Consider the following 18,603-nt stretch of genomic DNA (forward strand, 5'->3'; position numbering starts at 1 on the left):
AGTCTTCCTGACGACACTTCCGCTCTGCGAGTGTTGCAAGCATGCTGGGAAATGGAGGCTAAAGGTCCCTCATTTTGAGAAGGTTATAATTATAACTGATAACATATAATTAGTAAGTGATTTTTGAGAGCCTAAAAGAGCCCCCACAGGAACACCCAAGGACGCGTGTCCGCTCTCTTTGGGTGTTATTGAAAATTTGGACACAGACAAATGAAATCATCTTTGTGGGGTTTTTGGAAATGTCTTTCCACTGACTAATCAGTGGATCACAGTCAGCTTTAAATACATTATAAATGATTGATAAATGTTGATTTATTTATGTATTTTGCTGTAGTGTGGCACTAGCAGACAACAAATGGTCTGATCGGTGTGATAAATTCTGTAAAAATGTAGGTTGTGTGCTCATCGCTTTTTCTTTTCTTTTTTACCATTTCTGACCATTTGAAATTGTTTCCGTGGCCCTCCATAAGCCCTGCCCCCTGTCTTTGTGTGTAATAAAGCCGAATGCGGGGTTTCTGTGCTTCCTGGCGCTGTCTGTTTAAGCACCTTGGAGAACTCCGCTGTCCGCGCTGGAGCGCAGCGCTGAGGCTGAATCGGGAATCGTGCGTAAGCTACGTCAAATCCGCCAGGAACAAGCAAACGCTGCACTGCCTGCGCTGCGCTGCCTTGTCTTTTCCCTTTTCTTGTCGACGGTTTGGTGATTGTCAACTTTCCTCTGATTTTGCGCGGATCGCTTTATATACGTGAACGTCCTCTCTGTATATCGGAGAGGATTTAGAGAGATGTGCGCGCTCCCGTGCTCTCCCTTCTTCGCTCGGTAAGATGACAACGCCGTGTCTTTCGTAGTCTCTTTACACAGTGTTTTTCTTTCTTCTTTTGTTTTAAATTTGCACTGAGCTTGATTTCCACCAAAAGCACGCGCAGTGAGGCACCTGTTAGTGGTGTATCGGTGCGTAACGAAATGCTCATGTTGTAATTTTTATCTCCGTGCTTTAGATCGTGTTTCTCTGGATTGGACGGAGCAGATGCTATTCAATACACTCTTCCTCCCCGCATGGCATAAACACCACAGACAACGTGCATTCCAGCGTGTCTAAATATATCTATTAAGGCCACAGGAGGTGGGGGAGGAGTGGTGTAGGCAGGGGAGGGGAGGGGGGTTTATCCTGGGACATTTCACTGTCTCGCACCACTTGCATTATCTTCTGGAGATTGGCAATCGGTTATTATAGCCACAGAAGAAAACTTGGCCCCACCACCCCCAGTATGCCCTCCAGTGTGAGATCAAGGGCGCGGGAGAGAAACAGCGTCCTGAGCAGACCTGAGTTTATGTCCCTCAACCATCAGCCCCTCTGTAGCGGCGGGGGCCCCGCTGAGAGCCGAGGCAGCTCAAGGCGACTGGGTCAAATCAAGCACCAAACAAGTCAGCAGAGTGAAGAACCTACCGACAGAGGCAGCAGGGACAGAAGAGAGTCCACCAAAATGCCAGAGGAAGACTGCATGCAGCTGAACCCTTCCTTCAAAGGAATAGCAATGAACTCTCTGCTTGCCATTGACATCTGCCTGTCCAAGCGCATGGGGGTGTGCGCCTACACGTCGTCCTCCTGGGGAGGCTGCCGCTCCATGGTTGCCCTGTTGGCTCTCACGGGGCATGGCATCACGTGGATCATTGGCACTATCGTGTGTCTCACACGGAGTAATACCCTGGCTGGACAGGAGGTCCTAGTCAACCTGCTGCTGGGTAAATGCCACACCACACTCACCAACCTCTGTCGTTCAGTACCCAAAATGCACCACGCAGCCATACCTGGCACCCACAGTGACACAGTGTCTTTGTCGCTTCTGTCCTTCTCACACTTGAAACCAGCCAGCTGTGCCAAAAATGAGCTTGCCAAATGAGTTTTAGTGTATTCGGCCTCCCAGTGCAGGGGTTTATTGACAAACAAGTGTGGGTGACATTTTCTGAAGGCACATTTCACAAGTGTTTATAGACCGTATCTCATGTGCTTAATATTACTTGAACTGCTGCTTTTATAGTAGAGCAAGGAGAATCTCAACATTTGATACCTTTTCCCAGTTGTCAAAAAGCAACAGAGAGGAAAACCTGCAAATTCAGAAAGAAAAAGACAAAATATCACCTAGTCTCAGTTTTTTTTTTTTTTAGTGAAGTCACAACTGCGTATTGAGGTTCCTATGCAGGCAATGTAACCTTTATCTTTTAACCTTTATTTCTCATCTAGTAAATCTTCAGTTTTCCAGTTTGGATTTAACTTAACAGTATATTCGAATCAAACTGGTAACACAGCACAATCTAATACTTCTGCAGTCAAAGCAGTCAATCATTCAATCATTCAAGCAAAAGTTGTCTTTTGCAGTACGTTTCTGTCAAATTGCATTACTCAGCGATTACTCAGAACCTTCTGAACCGTCTTTATTAAAACATATGAATCTGAAATCTGTGGGCAAGATTCTTTCCACCACAGGTTTTCTGGTTTCTATTTGTAGTCTGTTTGTAGTTCGAGTAGACTAATCAACTGACCAACCACGTCTGAGGTGCCTCTGATTGCATATAGAGATAAACTGTATGTGGCAAGAGCAAAAGAGAGACTTCATCTTCTGAAACTCAACCTGGAAACTTCCTTTCTTTGATCTGTCTGCATTCGTTGGAACAGGAAGTAGACAGGAAGTTCTTGTTGTACTGAAAGCCTGGACAAATTGACCCATGCCCCCAAAGGCAAAATCAGCAGTCATACATAACAATAACAACTTTATATGTATAGCACTTTTTTAAACAAACAGTTACAAAGTGCTTCACAATTTGGATAAAAACACTTAAAAAAAAAGTCTAAATGGTTACACATGCAAACACAGAGTCAAGCCCACAGGCTTTCATTCATTCCTACATACACACATGTTAGCAGAACAGAAGGTCACAGATAATGGGCAGAAGATTAAAGATCTGCAGTTAAGAAGGGCAGTAACTGCTGAACTTAGAGGCTTTGAGGGCTGTGATTTAGAGGGCAAAGGAATTAGATGATTAAGTCCGGAAGTAGAAATTTGATGAAAATGAGACGGTTTGCTTCTGTGCCTTTATAATTACAGGGATTGGTTAAAAAAACGGCAGCATCAGTGAAATATGAGGTTGGTGAAATACTATAACTGGGTCTTTTTGTTTTAAATTGTGATCTTGGTTTTTTAAAACGGATAATGGGCATTGAGTACGACTGAACATAAGGCATTAGAGGAGCTGGTGACAGCGTTATGAACACAGGAGGGCAATCCGGCGTACTCAGTTGGTGAGGCCTGAAAGGGGAGCTGCTAAATAAAACACAACTAATCATTACCAGACTAGCTGCTGTCGTGCCAAAAAGTGATTTCTGCTGTTTCTGTGTTTTTCATGTGTAATATTGTTGTTTATAATGGCAAATAGGCTGTAGTGAACAAGATTAAGAAAGAGGTTATATATAAAATTAAAAAACTGCCTGTTTTGAAAGCGTCTTTATGATTCTGACATGACATTATAATCTATCCAGTCCTTTTTGGCTAATTAGAAAATCTTTATGGAACTATTATCTTATATTTGTTGCCATTTCTGTTGCCCTCTTGGCCGGCTCACTCTTGAAAGGGACATTTCTAACGCCAGTGAAACTTTTAACCCGGATAAATGCAGGTTAGAAAAAAGTCACTTTGCCAAAAACTGATTGCAGCTTCTGTCTTGTGACAGGAATTTGCTCTGTGACCCAAAATAACTTTATATTTTAGACAGATTATATACCAACAAGTCATTTACAACAATTTAAATACTTTTCTTTCCTTTTCTTTTCTTTTCTTTTTTTTCCCCAAATAGGGGAAAATCAGTTTTTGGCAGGACAGATTAAGGCTGTGTGTTCTTACGCAATAGAAGTGCATAGTCCTTACTTTGTGCCCGGAAAGGAGAATGCTGTAACTGTAGCATCCTACGCTGGGATGAGGTCCGTTTATTTGGCTTCATGGTGGGGTGGCCGGCCGCTCTGGTGTCATCAGCCACCAGTGGTGGAAAAGCTGCAGTGTTAGCAGGCATTGTTTCTGGGTCCACACCCGCTTGGCCGTCCACATGGAGTAAGTTGTCATCAGGCATTGCTGTATAGCAGCTGGAGAGGTTCAGGCTGGGTGGAGAAACAGCAGCACTCTGATCCCTCAGGCAGCTATGGACCATCACTTCAGCTCGGGACGACTGATGGGTAGGTGTCGAGCAGGAGGAGGGCTGAGGACCGGTGACAGTGTCCCACAGCGCAGTGGCTGGCTGCATTGAGTGAAGCAGACTTTTTTAGTTTGACCATGCGTCACATCTATGAAGCTGGACAACAGTGAGTCCTTCACATTAAGTTTTTTTCAATTCGAGACCCTTCAAATATCCTCTTTTGAAGTTTTTATTTGTGTTCATGAGCAGTTTATCAATGTTTCCAATCAGGGTTGCCATGGTACAGTGGAACAGTATGTGCAAACAATACAAAGGCCCAGATTCCTAAGAATGGGTTCACCCGTTGCTCTTACAAGTCCTGTTACTGACTCAGTACTGGGTTATTGTTTCCATCAGTAACTACATAAAGCTTTACTACAGCACATTTAATATTATCCTGCAGCAAAATTTAGAACTCACTACATCAGATCAGAATTTTCTGAAAGTCTGGGGGACCTGTGTGTATGCTTGTTCGTGTGCAGGCATGCACACATAAACACAGTCCCAAACACAGATTAAAGACCAAACAGAAACACAAATCTTGTGTAGCTGTAGCTGCATTGAGCTCTGAGTGGGAGCTATTAAATCTCTGGATTTGGGACACTGTTGAATTGTGTTTGGGACTTTTTTTTTTTTTTTGCTCAATATATGTTGGTTGCAGGATAATTTCTGGTCTGTTGAAGTCTGCCGGGAGAAAATATCCCAACATGGTCAACAGTGGGCAGAAGAATTAATGTTAAATACTTGCTGAAAGTATATTTTGTTTTTATCTATCGGGGAAACTAATCAGCCATGACTGGTCTGTCGGGATTAGTTTGATTCAGCCCACTGTTGCAAACACGCGGTACTGTGCAGCGTAGAAATGTTTCTCCTTTAGGTTTTAAGTTGTTTTACTCGCACGCAACCTGGGACCTTCCCAAAGACTATTAAACATGTCAGACACGCCAAAAAGCGTGTCTTAGCTGTGGAGGGGATGTTCCTATTTTTATCAGGTGTGGTTTGTGTGTGTGTGGCTTTGTTTCTCCTTTTAAAGTACTCAAGTTTATTTCATGTTACATTATCATCTATATGGTTCTGTAAAGCATGCAGGTAAGATTGCAACATTATTGTAAGTATCCATTTCACCGCTATTACAAGGATGAATGAGAGAGAGTCCGGTGTGCTCTGAATAACCATCTCTCTGTGCCGAGGCGGAGGCCTGTGTGCAGGGTGACAGTAACAGACAGACAGGATTAGGTCATGCTCACCCAGCTGTTGTCTCTAATTAATTTTTCATCATGCTTGATGGAACAGATAGCTCAGTATTTAGCTTTATGTTTCAAGGGGCTTACCTGTGTAGCCCTCCTTCCCTTCTTTTTATCTTTTGAGAAGCAATAAATGAGTGGTGTTTTTTGATGTTAAACACATATAGACAAAGCATTTGTGAAGTATCTCAGTGTTGCAGCGCAGGGGATGTCTGTTTGAGATGAGTATGAGATATCGCTGGTTTTCACAACGGACATTTCAACAGTCTTTCCACTTTTAGCTGTTTAGGTGGATTCCCCAAAGCTCTTAGTTTGATTACCAGCTCAACTTTCACTATATGTCACCCTCCTGCTCCTTTGTTCTTGTATTTCGTGTCTTTCTCCCATTGTACCTTCCAATAATGGCAAAAATAGCACAAAAAACATTGTGCCTCCATGCCGCCCCCTCCAATACAAAAAACCTTATATAAATACATGTAACCTCCCTTGTTGAAAAGTAAATGTGAACAATAGCAAACATAGAAACATGGCTTGCTGTGGTCATTACTGTGTTTTACATCTATGTAGAGCAATGGTTCTTAACCTTGTTGGAGGTACCGAACCCCACCAGTTTCATATGCGCATTCACTGAACCCCTCTTTAGTGAAAAATAAAATATGATTCTTTTTCAAATTCAAGACATAGATATGTTCTTTACTGGTGCACAAAATGAGCCATGCATGTCATGGCGGAGGCTCTGCCGAACCCCTGAGACCGACTCACCGAACCCCTAGGGTTCGATCGAACCCAGGTTAAGAACCACTGATGTAGAGTATATAGAGCAGGACTATAAGTGCATGTGAGCTGACTAACCACAGTGTGTATGTTAGAATACGCGACAGACTGACTACTCCTTCTGTTTCTCAGCAGCGCGTAGCAGCCTGACCTACTGTCTGCTCACGCCTGCTACATTTCCTAGAATCGGAGTTTCCACCATCAAACGGCAAATCTAAGTTTATCACCTCAAATCTTAGATGACGTACTTCTGAAAACGAACCACAATGCTGACCGCAGGTTTGCAGACAATCTTTCACGGCAGGAGCACAGAGAAAATCTTAGTTTGTCTGCAGTGACAGCAAACCTTAGAGAACCTCAGTCGCAAAGAGACTTGTGCTTACAGCCGATACGATGCGTCACTGTTTGGCTGCAAGCACCGTCCCCGTCTGCTGAGATGGCACAATGGGGCCGTGCAGCAAAGACCCCAAATGTCCTTCCATTGCACCTCTACTCAATATCAGTTGGCATCTTATGCCTCATTTTATTTGAACTATAACAAAATTTTATCTCCCAATTGGTGATATTTCCAAGTTGTAGGCCTTTGAGGTACTTTTTTTTTTTCTCTATAACCAACACTAAGCGTCAGTATTGTGGGATATATTATTGCTTCATTAACAAAATGATGACACCAATTTGATGTCTGTGACATAGAATCAAGCATTGGTACTGTGGATGTTTTAGTGCGGCTGCTTATGAAAGGTCTCCTCTTTTTTTTATCTGCGTTTTGATTCCAGGCTCATCTTCGGTCTGTCAAATGATTTTCTGTCATATTTTAACACTCATTGTTGGTGTTCTGTGTAAGAGCTGGGAATCATCACACTGATCAAACATCTTTAGTCAGTGGATGAGCCAGCAGACGAGGTCCTAGCAACTGGAATTCCCCCATCTAAAGTTTAGAAAATTCAGTAAAAGAGACCTGTTATTTTACGCCAAAACACATCTGTAACAAGCCCAAAAAGCAATGAAGCCACAAACTGCAAATAGACCGTGTGAGACCCTGTAGGGCTTGTAACTGGGAAAAAATTCACTGCATGAGTGTAAAATCTAAACAGACTAAATTCACTGTGCAGAACAATTCGGCTGATTCTGAGAGAACTTTTTCAGATTTAGTTGATTTTATATGCATGGACACATTGTATTGCCTTTAATGAGCTGAGATTGATTTTGAGAGAACGGCCCCTTTAGGATAGCAAGTATTAGAGCAGTATAACTAGTACCTCAGACACTTGACAGTTATTTAGCGTAGGCTTGGTTTAGTGAGTGTGAAGATGGCTTTAAATGGCTTTATTGATGGTCAGAGTAGAAATATTTTTGGGGAGTGCTGTGGAGTTATAAAAGGCGTCTCCGAATGTCTGGTATGTGAAGCAAATGTTACTCGTTGGTTAGTACTAGTCACCGAAATATCTACTTACACATTTACTGCAGTTGTTCTGTTTTATGTGAAGACTACCAAATGGACCAATAGTTTTATAAAACTGATTATTGAGTTGATGTCCATTTGATTTTACTTTTATTTGAAGATTTTTAAAGCTACATCCATCCCCATTAATCATCTCACACCTTAGAGATGTCCAGTTAGGGGAGACAAAGTAAAACCACTCACAGTGGTTGTTTTTCCGCAAAATAATCACTTTTACTTTAAAATCAATGTACATATCACCAGTAACACCTCTATACTTCTCTGAATATGGTTTCAAACGATGATCTTTTACTTGTACCGTGATGCAAGTCAGGTACTCCTTTAACTATTTTCTTTGACTTTCACTGCATATTCATACTAACTGTCTGCTTTCTTTATTTCATGATAGCCCTCATCCTTGACGTGATGACCGTGGCTGGAGTCCAGAGATTGGTGAAACGGAGAGGACCCTGGGAGATGACACCGAGCTTCCTGGACTGCATCGCCATGGACGTGTACTCTTTCCCCGCTGCCCACGCCAGCCGAGCTGCCATGGTGTCCAAGTTCTTGCTGTCCCACTTGGTGCTGGCTGTGCCGCTTCGCATCCTGTTGGTGCTGTGGGCCTTCCTAGTGGGCATGTCCCGGGTGCTCTTGGGCAAGCACCACCTAACAGATATGGTGTGCGGCTTTGCGCTTGGCATGCTTCATTTTAGCCTAATGGAGACGGTGTGGCTCTCATCAAACACCTGTCAGACTCTTATTTCCATAAGCACGCTGAGCTGGAGCCCCTTTTTCTAAGCTTTTTACTAGCACACATGGCTTGTTTAACCTTGCAATATCAAACACACAGACGGGTGACAAATTAAAGGAAACACTTGCTGCCAGAACAGCCTTAATGCACCTCGGCTTTGTTTCAACAAGACTTGTATTCTTCTGTTCATGATGAAGGCTCAAGTCTTTGGGGTTTTCCTTTAAATTGTCACCTCTGCGTTGGTTAAAGTTGCAAAGCAGGTTTTCGTTGCAGGCTGCGAGCAAGAACCCACTAATATTCGGATCCAGATGCTGACTTGCATGCAATTCCTAAACCAGGAAGCTCGCAAGACCTTCATAATGCTTTACAAGTTCTAGTATGACACTGCTTCATAGTTTTAACGAAACACTAACAGCCACAAGCAAAATAAAATATCTGCAGACTGGCTACAGGTTTTCTTGAAAGTGTATATGAAGGAAAAGTGGTTTGGATTTTTTCAAAATGACTTTCATTCATATTCATTTATTATTTAACTTCTATCAAGGACACCAAACTCCATTCGATCTCATTTTTTCTCTCTTTTATCTTAGGAGAGTTAAACACAGAAGCCACAGCTGAACACTGAAATTTGGAGTTATATTGTTGGATGTAACATTCAAGTATATATGAAAGTAAGGCAGTTTGGATAGTCTACATTTTTTTTTATAAGTGGCATGACTGTTCTGTTACATTTGTGTATTTCTTTTGCTCATATGTTTATCATATTTGAAGTTTTTTTTAATTAAGCTGTTTATGTACGATTATCACCCAGAAAATTTTTTTCTTACCCTTTCAAGTATAATTTCTATCAATGTGCCATTTGTGATTTAATGAGTTTAAATCTTTTTTAAAGCTAATATTTCTCCACAGCACTTTCATTAAAGGTCTTTAATGAAATCTCTAAATCAGCTGATCATAAACTGTTTATGTCAGTGAAATTGATTCTATGCCTCACTAAAAACAAGTGCATGTGTGTGGGAACATATGCATACGAAGCAGAAGCAAACATTGGTTTGAAATATCAGCTGTGGACATGTTATGCCTTTTTTTATGGCTTTGAATGAACTCTGCCATCATTTCATTGGTTTAGTATGATTAAACAGTTTAGTGTACACGAGTATGTGCTGTACAGGGATCTGTATATGATGTTTTTACTATGTTGTTCTATCTCAATAAAATGAAATGAACCGTTAGGAAAATGTAAATGTGTTTTATTTAGTTTTGGTAAGAGGATGCCACTAGCAGTCCAAATTTGTTGTTTTCATGTATATGTGCCTGTGGGTGTTTGGGATTGCTGCTCTATTCTGTCTGTGATTAAAGATTTGGGCAGATCTGTCACAAGCAGAATGTGGGGAAAAAATATTTATTACAATTAATAGGATAAATGCTGTTTTCTGTTTACCAGTAGCTTATTTGTCTGCTCTTAAGACAACTTTCCAAAAAAAAAGTAGTTTTAATTACTTCAGACTTCACAAGGATTGTAAAATGCCCCACAGCTCAAGAAAATTAAGTTATGGATTTCCATAGAGATGTCATACAGAGAGGGCTATTTATTTGGAAAGCCATTTTACACCATTTCTTTCCAGATGGGGTGTTTGCACCCACTATATATATATATATATATATATATATATATATATATATATATATAGTGGGTAGCATCCACTATATATATACATATATAGTGGGTGCAGTGGACACGTTTCACTCTTTTTCAACCTCAGCTCTTTACATGTTATAACTTTACTCTTCTCTGTGACTTGCCAATGGATAAACAACAGCAAAAGCATGAGGGGCTCACAGACCAGTTAATAATAATAATAATGGATTGCATTTATATAGCACTTTTCTAGGCACCCAAAGCGCTTTACAATTCCACTATTCATCCACTCTCACATTGACACACTGGTAGAGGCAAGCTACAGTTGTAGCCACAGCCGCCCCGGGGCAGACTGACAGAAGCGAGGCTGCCATAGCTGCCCCTCTGGCCAGCAGTTACACCACACATTTTACACACTGCCTCCATCCACAACAGATGAGATGGAGATAGTCAAGACAACCTACTGACATTCAAACTGAGCATCAGAATTTAAGTGACTTTAAACATGGCATGGTTGTTGGTGCTAGTCACGCTGGTCTCAGCATTTCAGAACTGTTGCTCTACGGGGATTTTCCTACACAGCCAGCTCTATGGTTTACAGAGGATGGCTTGAAAAACAGATGATATCCAGTTAGCGCCAGTTCAAGACAGAGGAGAATGGTCAGACTGCTTTGAGCTGATAGGAAGACAAAATGACTCAACCACTCACCACAGAAGAGCATCTTGGAACGCACAACACGCCAAACCCTGAGGCAGCTGGGGTACAGTAGCAGTAGACCACACCGGCTGCCACTCCCGTCAGCTTAGAACAGAAACTGGTACACAGACTCACGAAATCAGACAGTAGGAGGCTGGAGAAACAAAACATAAACAAAAAAAACTTCCTTGATCGGATGAGTCTTGAGTTCTGCTGATGACGCACCACGTCTGTCAGCCGGTGATCAGCTGATCGCCAGCTGATCACGGGGCCGGGTTTAAAAGGGAGACGCCACCCACCTGTTCGCCGCTCAGACATCGTTCTCCTCATGTCAGAAGCTCCAACTCTTTGCCGACGTCAGTGTCCTTCTGATTCAGCAACCGTGAGTGTTTTTCCTCTCGATTCTTTTTCTGTAACGCCAGTCCGAAGCCACGCTTCGTGCACTGACCGTTACTAGATTAACTGCGTGTCTGTTCCTACCCATCGCTAGCCTTCCCCGCGTTTGGGTCTAACCAGCACGCCACACAGGCACGCCGAATTACCGTGCGTAGTCCGCCCGTTCGTGACAACGTCACAAAGCTCAAGCTTCTTAAAACGGTTTCTTGAACATGACAGTGAGTTCACTGTACTCCAATGGCCTCCACAGTCTCCAATCCAATAGAGCACCTTTGCGATCTGGTGGGACAAGAGATTCACGTCAAGGATATGCAGCCAACAAATCTGGAGCAAGTGTGTGACACTGTCATGTCGATATGGACGTAACTCTGAGAACTGTTTCCAACACCTTGCTGAATCTATAGCATGAAGAATTAAAGCAGTTCTGAAGGCTGAAAGAGGGGGTGCATTCCAATACTAGCAAGGTGTGGCTGATGAGTGTGCATAACATGGGCACTACAGCCTCCCATCAACCTAAAATTACTTGATGAAAAAGAGATTTAATTTTTAAATTAATTTTTCCTGTATTATTACAATTATAGATTAAAATGCTCTGGGTGTATGGCAGGCCACAGTCTGCCTTTAAATATTAATGAAGTATTTAATAGTATAATAAACTCAATCACGCAAAGCCATAAAATTAAATTGCACGACTGAATATGGAACATAAATTAATATTTTAATTTACACAAATTAAATGGGACCAAAAATAGACAGGAATATCCAAGATTACGCTTACTCGACAGAGTTTTTATCCAGAAAGCACACTTTAATGTGCCGATTAAGACTATTGTTAATACTTCATACTCTTATAGCTCTCCTGTCACACTGTTCTTACCTCAGAGGATTTTTATAGGAAACTGCACCAATGCAAAGGAGTGCGCTGTGAAACCAAAAGCAGGAATGAAAACTGATTTCAAAATCAATCAGATTCTCACCTTAATGTTTTTGGAACTGAGGATCTATTGTGAAACTATATGTGCTATTTGAATATTTAACAGAGAGTTTAAGACAGTAAGTGTTGTGCAGAAGAGACAGAAATAGTTTCTTGGACATATATGTTGATCATGGGTAAAATGCTGTCATGCTTCAGTGTGTGACTGTGAATGTTATACACTGAAGCATGAGCATGGGGACTAAAAACAACTGCGGTGCAATAGGCCATAAAAATAATACTGCAAGGCAATGAAAAGAAGCTATGGGGTCATTTGCAGCTTTATGCAGCTTTAATAAAAAGTAACAGGTTAGACAGGTGCTCCCTCTAGAGGACTCTTCTTGACTACACTCCAGGACTTCATATCCAAATACACAGTGGGCTGTGGTGGAATATAGTCCAACCTTTTCCTAATCACCTTTATTTGACTGTGATGGGAAAGGTCAGGAGAAACGATTTAAAGGGCTTAGGAAAAGAGAACTGTGGTGCTCAGAGAATCTGACTTTGCTGAACACGACTGTGCGGACAGATGGATACAAAAAGTGCATCTCAGATTTGATCCCAGGAGTTTTACCACATTGTGTCATGCAAGGACAACCTGGTGAAGGTGTACTTATTATCTTTGTGGCTTGTACCCCACACACCTATCCTGAACCCTAATGCTATGTTAGCTTTTTTATGTATTTATAATATTAATTCACACACTTGGGCTTGCATTTTTTATAGGTTTACTGCTCACTCATAGCTTTATCGAGCTCATATCTGCACATATTGCCACCTCTGAGTCATCAGTTAACCTAACATGTCTCTGGACTGCAGGAGGAGAACAGAGCATGCAGAGGAAACCTGCCACATAGAAAGGGCTCCTCAGTGAAGTTTGGAGGGAGATTTTCAGCGTACATGGGCCACGGCTGTCTTTAGTCTGCTTTATACCATATTTTAAATTTGAATTCAATTTTATAGATTTATGTTTGATATGGATCTCATTCGAATTTCTGAGTTTCAGAAACTGCCTTCTGCTGGAAGAAGAACTCATCAATGAATATCCGCGATCCATGAGAACCAGCTTCTTGGCAGGAGTTCAAATAGCAACTCCAAAAATTCAAAACATCCCAGAAAGAGTCAGAGATGTGTGTATCACTCCATATGCAAAATGCTGCGGCACGATTTTTAACTGGGAGAAGGAAATTTGATAACATCACTCCGATTTTGGCCTCTCTACACTGGCTTCCAATTGAATTTAGAATCTGTTTTAAAGTTCTTTTATTGGTTTTTAAATCTCTAAATGGTCTGTCACCTGTTTATTTGTCTGACTTGTTGAAGCCCCACGTCCCCACTCGTTCCCTTCGGTCAGCTGAGCTGTTGCTGCTTTCGGTCCCAAAGTCACGGCTGAAACTTAGAGGAGACCGAGCGTTCTCTGTTGCAGCGCCGATGCTTTGGAATAACCTTCCTCTCCATATTAGACAGGCTACATCAGTGCCAGTTTTTAAGTCTTTATTAAAAACCTATTTTTATTCCCTGGCTTTTAACTCTGTGGGTAACTGACTTTTTTTTATTTATTTTATTGCTATGTCTGGTTTCTGCTATCTTATTATTATATGCATATTTGTATTGTACAGCACTTTGGTCTATCAGGTGTGTTTTTAAAGTGCTATATAAATAAATGATGATGATGATGATGATGATATGGCATAACAAAGTTATGGTGTGATGACAGAGACCCAATATTGTGCATGTGGAATGAGTTCCCTCAACGGTTTGAATTAAAGTACTGCATTATCAAGCAGGACAGCCCAGTGGTGATCATGCACTGCTGATCCAGTGGCCTCAAAGGGATTTTTATTTCCTTTGGTGATTCAAAATAATTTTTGTCTGTGCTCATCTCCCATCATACAGAGGCACATATCCTTTAACACTCTTAAAGAATCTTTCTTAAGTCTTTTTTTTTGTACATTAGGATTCTCATCTTCATCAGTGTGTGCAGCATGATTCAATTGTTTGCTCGATCTTCGCTGTTCTCACCTGTGTTCACCAAACCCAGCATATCTAAAACAGTCTGTAAGAAATGGTTCTTTTAAGAGTGTTGCACATGTGTTGAAAAATCCTCATCATTTCCGAGGTTGGTGACTGGTGGATCACATATATCACTGCTTTTGTGGCATCCAAACAACATCCTGGAAATATAAGTTAGAGGGACACCATAAACTCATCACCCACATCATACACAGTTGCACTGATCAAACTTCTGTGATTTCATTCTGCAGTTTGAATTTACTTTTCTGGTCTAAGGGTGACTGGATCTGGGTCCACAGTCTGTTACAACTCAAACAATGAGTTATTCCTGTCTACGAGGAAGAAAAAGATCCCATAATAAGCACCTGTGTGTGCACTCTGTTGCAGCATTTTTAAGCAAGTTGCCTCCATTTGATAAAATGGCGTGATCACCATGTGGGATACCTTAACACCATGCAGTTCAGCATCCCTCCAGCATCCTGTGTTTCTGAAGCACAGTTTCTCAGAAGGGGGTAACTTTAATATGGAAAAGAGCTCAATCACTAGATTGTTTGCTTCAGGAAACAAGTGACTGTTTGACTATTTGACAATTGTTTTTGACTTTTAATTATTATATGACATTTGCTATTACGAATGTGCCTGAATCCGGAGTACTTATTGCATTCAGCAAAAGGAAATATTGTTATCTGGGATGCTGACAGCACAGAGGTTCTGCATTATATATCAGAATCCATGACAAACTCGTGAGCATGGCAGGAAAAAAGGAGGAGGAGATACGGGTAATCTGCCGCTGAAAATGTCAGAAAAATATCTCCATGCATGTCTGAGATGGGGTTAGCCCTGATGCTACAGGTCAGTGTTGACAGAGCCATCAGATGGCTACATCTATGGCTAGTCAGTGTGGCAGTGCAAAGTGATGGGGCATATATTGGGGCTTGTGTGTGAATGTCGGGCTGTGGACAAACGTAGGTTGCTGTGTGGGCTTTTTTTTTGGAGGAGACCAACGGGAGCACAATGATACCCAATTCCCACCAAAGGAAAATGCTGATGAAGAGGAAAAAGCAAAAGCAAAAAAAAAAAAAAAAAGCAAAGGGGAGGCAAAAGTCTCTCAAACTTTAGAGTTTCCAGCAGCACCCCATCAATACCAGACTTTACAGAGGTCTTCGAGAGAATACGTGAGAAATTACATATGAACACAATGCTAATATTGAAAGTCATCGTGTTAAAGTGTTGAATAAGAGAATTTTTTATGTTATTATTGTTGTTGTTGTTGTTTTAACAGTAATCGCCAACAATCTGTCTAGAAGCAAGTCTTATCATTCAGCACCCATCATAAAACACAGTTTGCAGACTCTATCCCAAAGTAAGATTCGAAAAAGCCCCGGAAGTCTTTTTAGATTTTTAGTCAGGAGTTTCATTGCCGTGTCTCTCCATGTTCTTTTAAATATGGTGACGGGCACAGACGCTCACTGCGCCTCATGTTCGGTGCTTTATTTTTTATATTTTCTACGTGTATATGTGTTTTTACTACTCTACATCGAGTAGAGTCTACTTACAATCGTCAGGACCTTCTGAGTTTGGTATTACGCTGTGCAAGGAACATTACGTCAGACTATCACCAATTCCACGGGATTCCGGAGGACATAATAAGAACTCCAGGGTCTCCGTGGGTGGTTCTTCCCAGCGGCAAGCCAAAGAGGAAACGTAAACAGAGGAGGCAAAAGCGTGGCTGCAGGGCGGGCCCGCTCGCACGGCTAAAGAAACAACCATTTAAGCCACCGCTGAGTATCTCCTCTCCGACGTAGTCAGCGAGTGTGTACGGGACAACAGCATCCTACTACTCACAGAGACTCGGCTATTGAGTTAGCAAGCCGCACGGTCCACCATCACGACAGGAACGGCCATTCCGGTAAGAACCAAGGAGGGGGTTTATACATCTACATTAATGGCAGCTGGTGCAAAAACACAAAGACTGTAGACCGCCACTGTTCCCCGGATTTGGAATATTTCACTGTGAAATGCAGACCATTCTACATACTTCGCGAGTTTACTGTCGTCATGGTAACGGCCATGTACGTACCACCCGATGCTAACGCTAACTCGGCCTTGGAGGAGCTGGACAAGGCAATAAGCAGTCAGCAGAACTCCCATCCCGATGCAGTGCACATTATAGCTGGGGACTTCAACCATGCTGACTTAAGGTCAGTATTCCCCAGATTTGAACAGCATGTTAAATGTGCAACAAGGGGGGAAAACACACTGGATAAAGCCTACAGCAACATTCAAAAAGGCTACAGAGCAACCCCTCAACCACATCTAGGTTTGTCAGACCACATGTCCATGCTGCTGATCTCTGCATATACTCCTTTTAGGAGGAGAGTCCCCCAGGCAGAAAGACTGTGAAGGTGGCCAGAAGGTGCATCACATCAGCTGCAGGACTGTTTTGAAAGCACTGTGTGTTTGAACACCAGGACCTCGAACAGCACACAACATCAGTGCTCTCATATATTAACTTCTGTATCAACAGTGTTACTGTGACACGTCTCCGGGTGTATTCCAACCAGAAACCTTGGATGACTAAAGAAGTCCAGGTCCTGCTGAAGCAACGTGACGCCACTTTCAGATCCGGTGATGTTATTGCATTACAGTACAGCCAGATCTGAGCTGAAAAGAGGTATCAGAGAGGCCAAGGCAGCGTACAAGAGGCGGATTGAAGACCACTTCAGCAACAACTCACGACAGGTATGACAGGGAGTTCAGAACTAATCAACTACAAACCTGGAGATACCACATTGACTGAGGGCAACGCGGTGCTTGCGGAGGAGCTGAAGCACGCTTTGAGGTGTAGGGACTAGAGGCAGCAGCAGCTAAAAGATCAGACGGCAGCAACAGCCCAAGCCTCATGGTGCAGGAACATGACGTGAGGCGCACAGTGAGGGCGGTGAACCCCAGGAAGGCCGTCGGTCCAGATGGGATGACCGGAAGGTTTCCAAAAGAATGTGCAGACCAGCTGGCTGGGATCTTCACTAAAATCTTCAACGCTTCACTGTCCCAGTCCTGCATCCTGCCATGCCTAAAGTTGGCCAAAATTGTCCCACAGCCAAAGCGTACCAACATTTGCAGCCTCAACGACTACTGACCAGTTGCTCTAACACCTGTTATAATGAAGTGCTTCGAGAAACTGGTCTGACGTCACATCATGTCTTGCCTGCCACCCACACTCGACCAGCTCCAGTTCGCATACAGAGCTAACAGATCAACTGAAGAAGCCATTGCTACAATGCTCCACACCACCATCTCTCACCCGGAACAACAGGAGCGTTACGCCAGGCTGCTCTTTGTTGACTTTTGCTCTGCTTTTCATATGATACGCCTGGACAGACTAAAAGTAAAACTGCTGGATATTGGACTTCCTTCTACCACCTGCCGCTGGATCAGAGACTTCCTCTCAGACCATATACACAGAGTTAGAGTGGGGCCTTATCTTTCCTCAGTTCCCACCCAGACAATGCAGTCATTAAGTTCGCAGATCATCTCTGGGGGAGACGAAACGGCATACAGAGCTGAGGTTAAGAGGCTGTCAAATTGTTGTGTAGATAACAACCTGGATCTCAATATCACCAAGACAAAAGAGCTGGTAGTCGGCTTCAGAAGAAAGAAGGCCCCCGTTGATGCTGACAGGCTGCATCAACGGGGAGTGTGTAGAAAGCGTGTAAATTTTCAAGTTCCTGGGTGTGCACGTAGACACAGAAATCCAATGGAGCTCAAATACCTCGGCAGTTGTAAAGAAGGCCCAACAGCATCTCCATTTTCTGAGAATCCTCAGAAAAATGGACCTGAAGAAGGAGGTGCTGATCGTCTTCTACTGCTGCGCCATTGAATTCTACCTCCCTGGACTATTTTTTTTTTTTTTTTTTGGTGGGGGGGACAACAATAACAATAATAATATTAATAACATGGTGCAATAATAACAATGTGCAATAAACATACACTTATTATTCTTTTTATTACTTAAGTTACTGTGTTGTGTTGTATTGTACGTAGTGCCGACGTGGGACAGTTTTCCAATTTAATTGTACTGTTGTACTTTGTATGACTGTGCAATGACAATAAAGACCTTATCTCTTATGTTTTTGACAATGCTCGCTTAATAACACGTTTGTCAAATACCCGGCCTTCCTTAGTAGGCTTTCAGGTCTGTGATTTATTTCACTTTGAAGTTAATCTGGTCTGTAATCAGCATTTTAAAGAAAGGTTTCTTAGTGTTTCCATCAAGGACTATTCATTTAAGCAGCCAAAATTGCTTTAATGCTGCTGGCTATTTCATTTTTTTAAAGAACTGTGAGAATAATAATAAAAAGAAAACAGAGCTTGTAACAAGCCAGACTGCAGAAGGCAGCTCAAGGATGAACTTCAGATGATGATTCAAGACAATGGAATTTTTTCAAAGGCCTCT

At 42.2% G+C, this 18,603-nt stretch overlaps 1 protein-coding gene across 1 annotated transcript; it reads left to right on the forward strand.

Annotated features, from left to right (window-relative positions):
- Positions 1 to 423: 423 nt before the first annotated feature.
- LOC102795753 (inactive phospholipid phosphatase 7) lies at positions 424 to 9,681 on the forward strand. Its single transcript, XM_006789001.3, has 3 exons — positions 424 to 817; positions 997 to 1,741; positions 8,088 to 9,681. Exons 2-3 carry the CDS (start codon positions 1,267 to 1,269, stop codon positions 8,474 to 8,476), a joined length of 864 nt encoding a protein of 287 aa, XP_006789064.1. The 5' UTR covers positions 424 to 817; positions 997 to 1,266; the 3' UTR covers positions 8,477 to 9,681.
- The last annotated feature ends 8,922 nt before the right edge of the window (positions 9,682 to 18,603 follow it).

Source organism: Neolamprologus brichardi, chromosome 7 (assembly GCF_056152115.1).
Source record: "Neolamprologus brichardi isolate AB-2024 chromosome 7, ASM5615211v1, whole genome shotgun sequence".
Lineage (NCBI taxonomy): Eukaryota > Metazoa > Chordata > Actinopteri > Cichliformes > Cichlidae > Neolamprologus > Neolamprologus brichardi.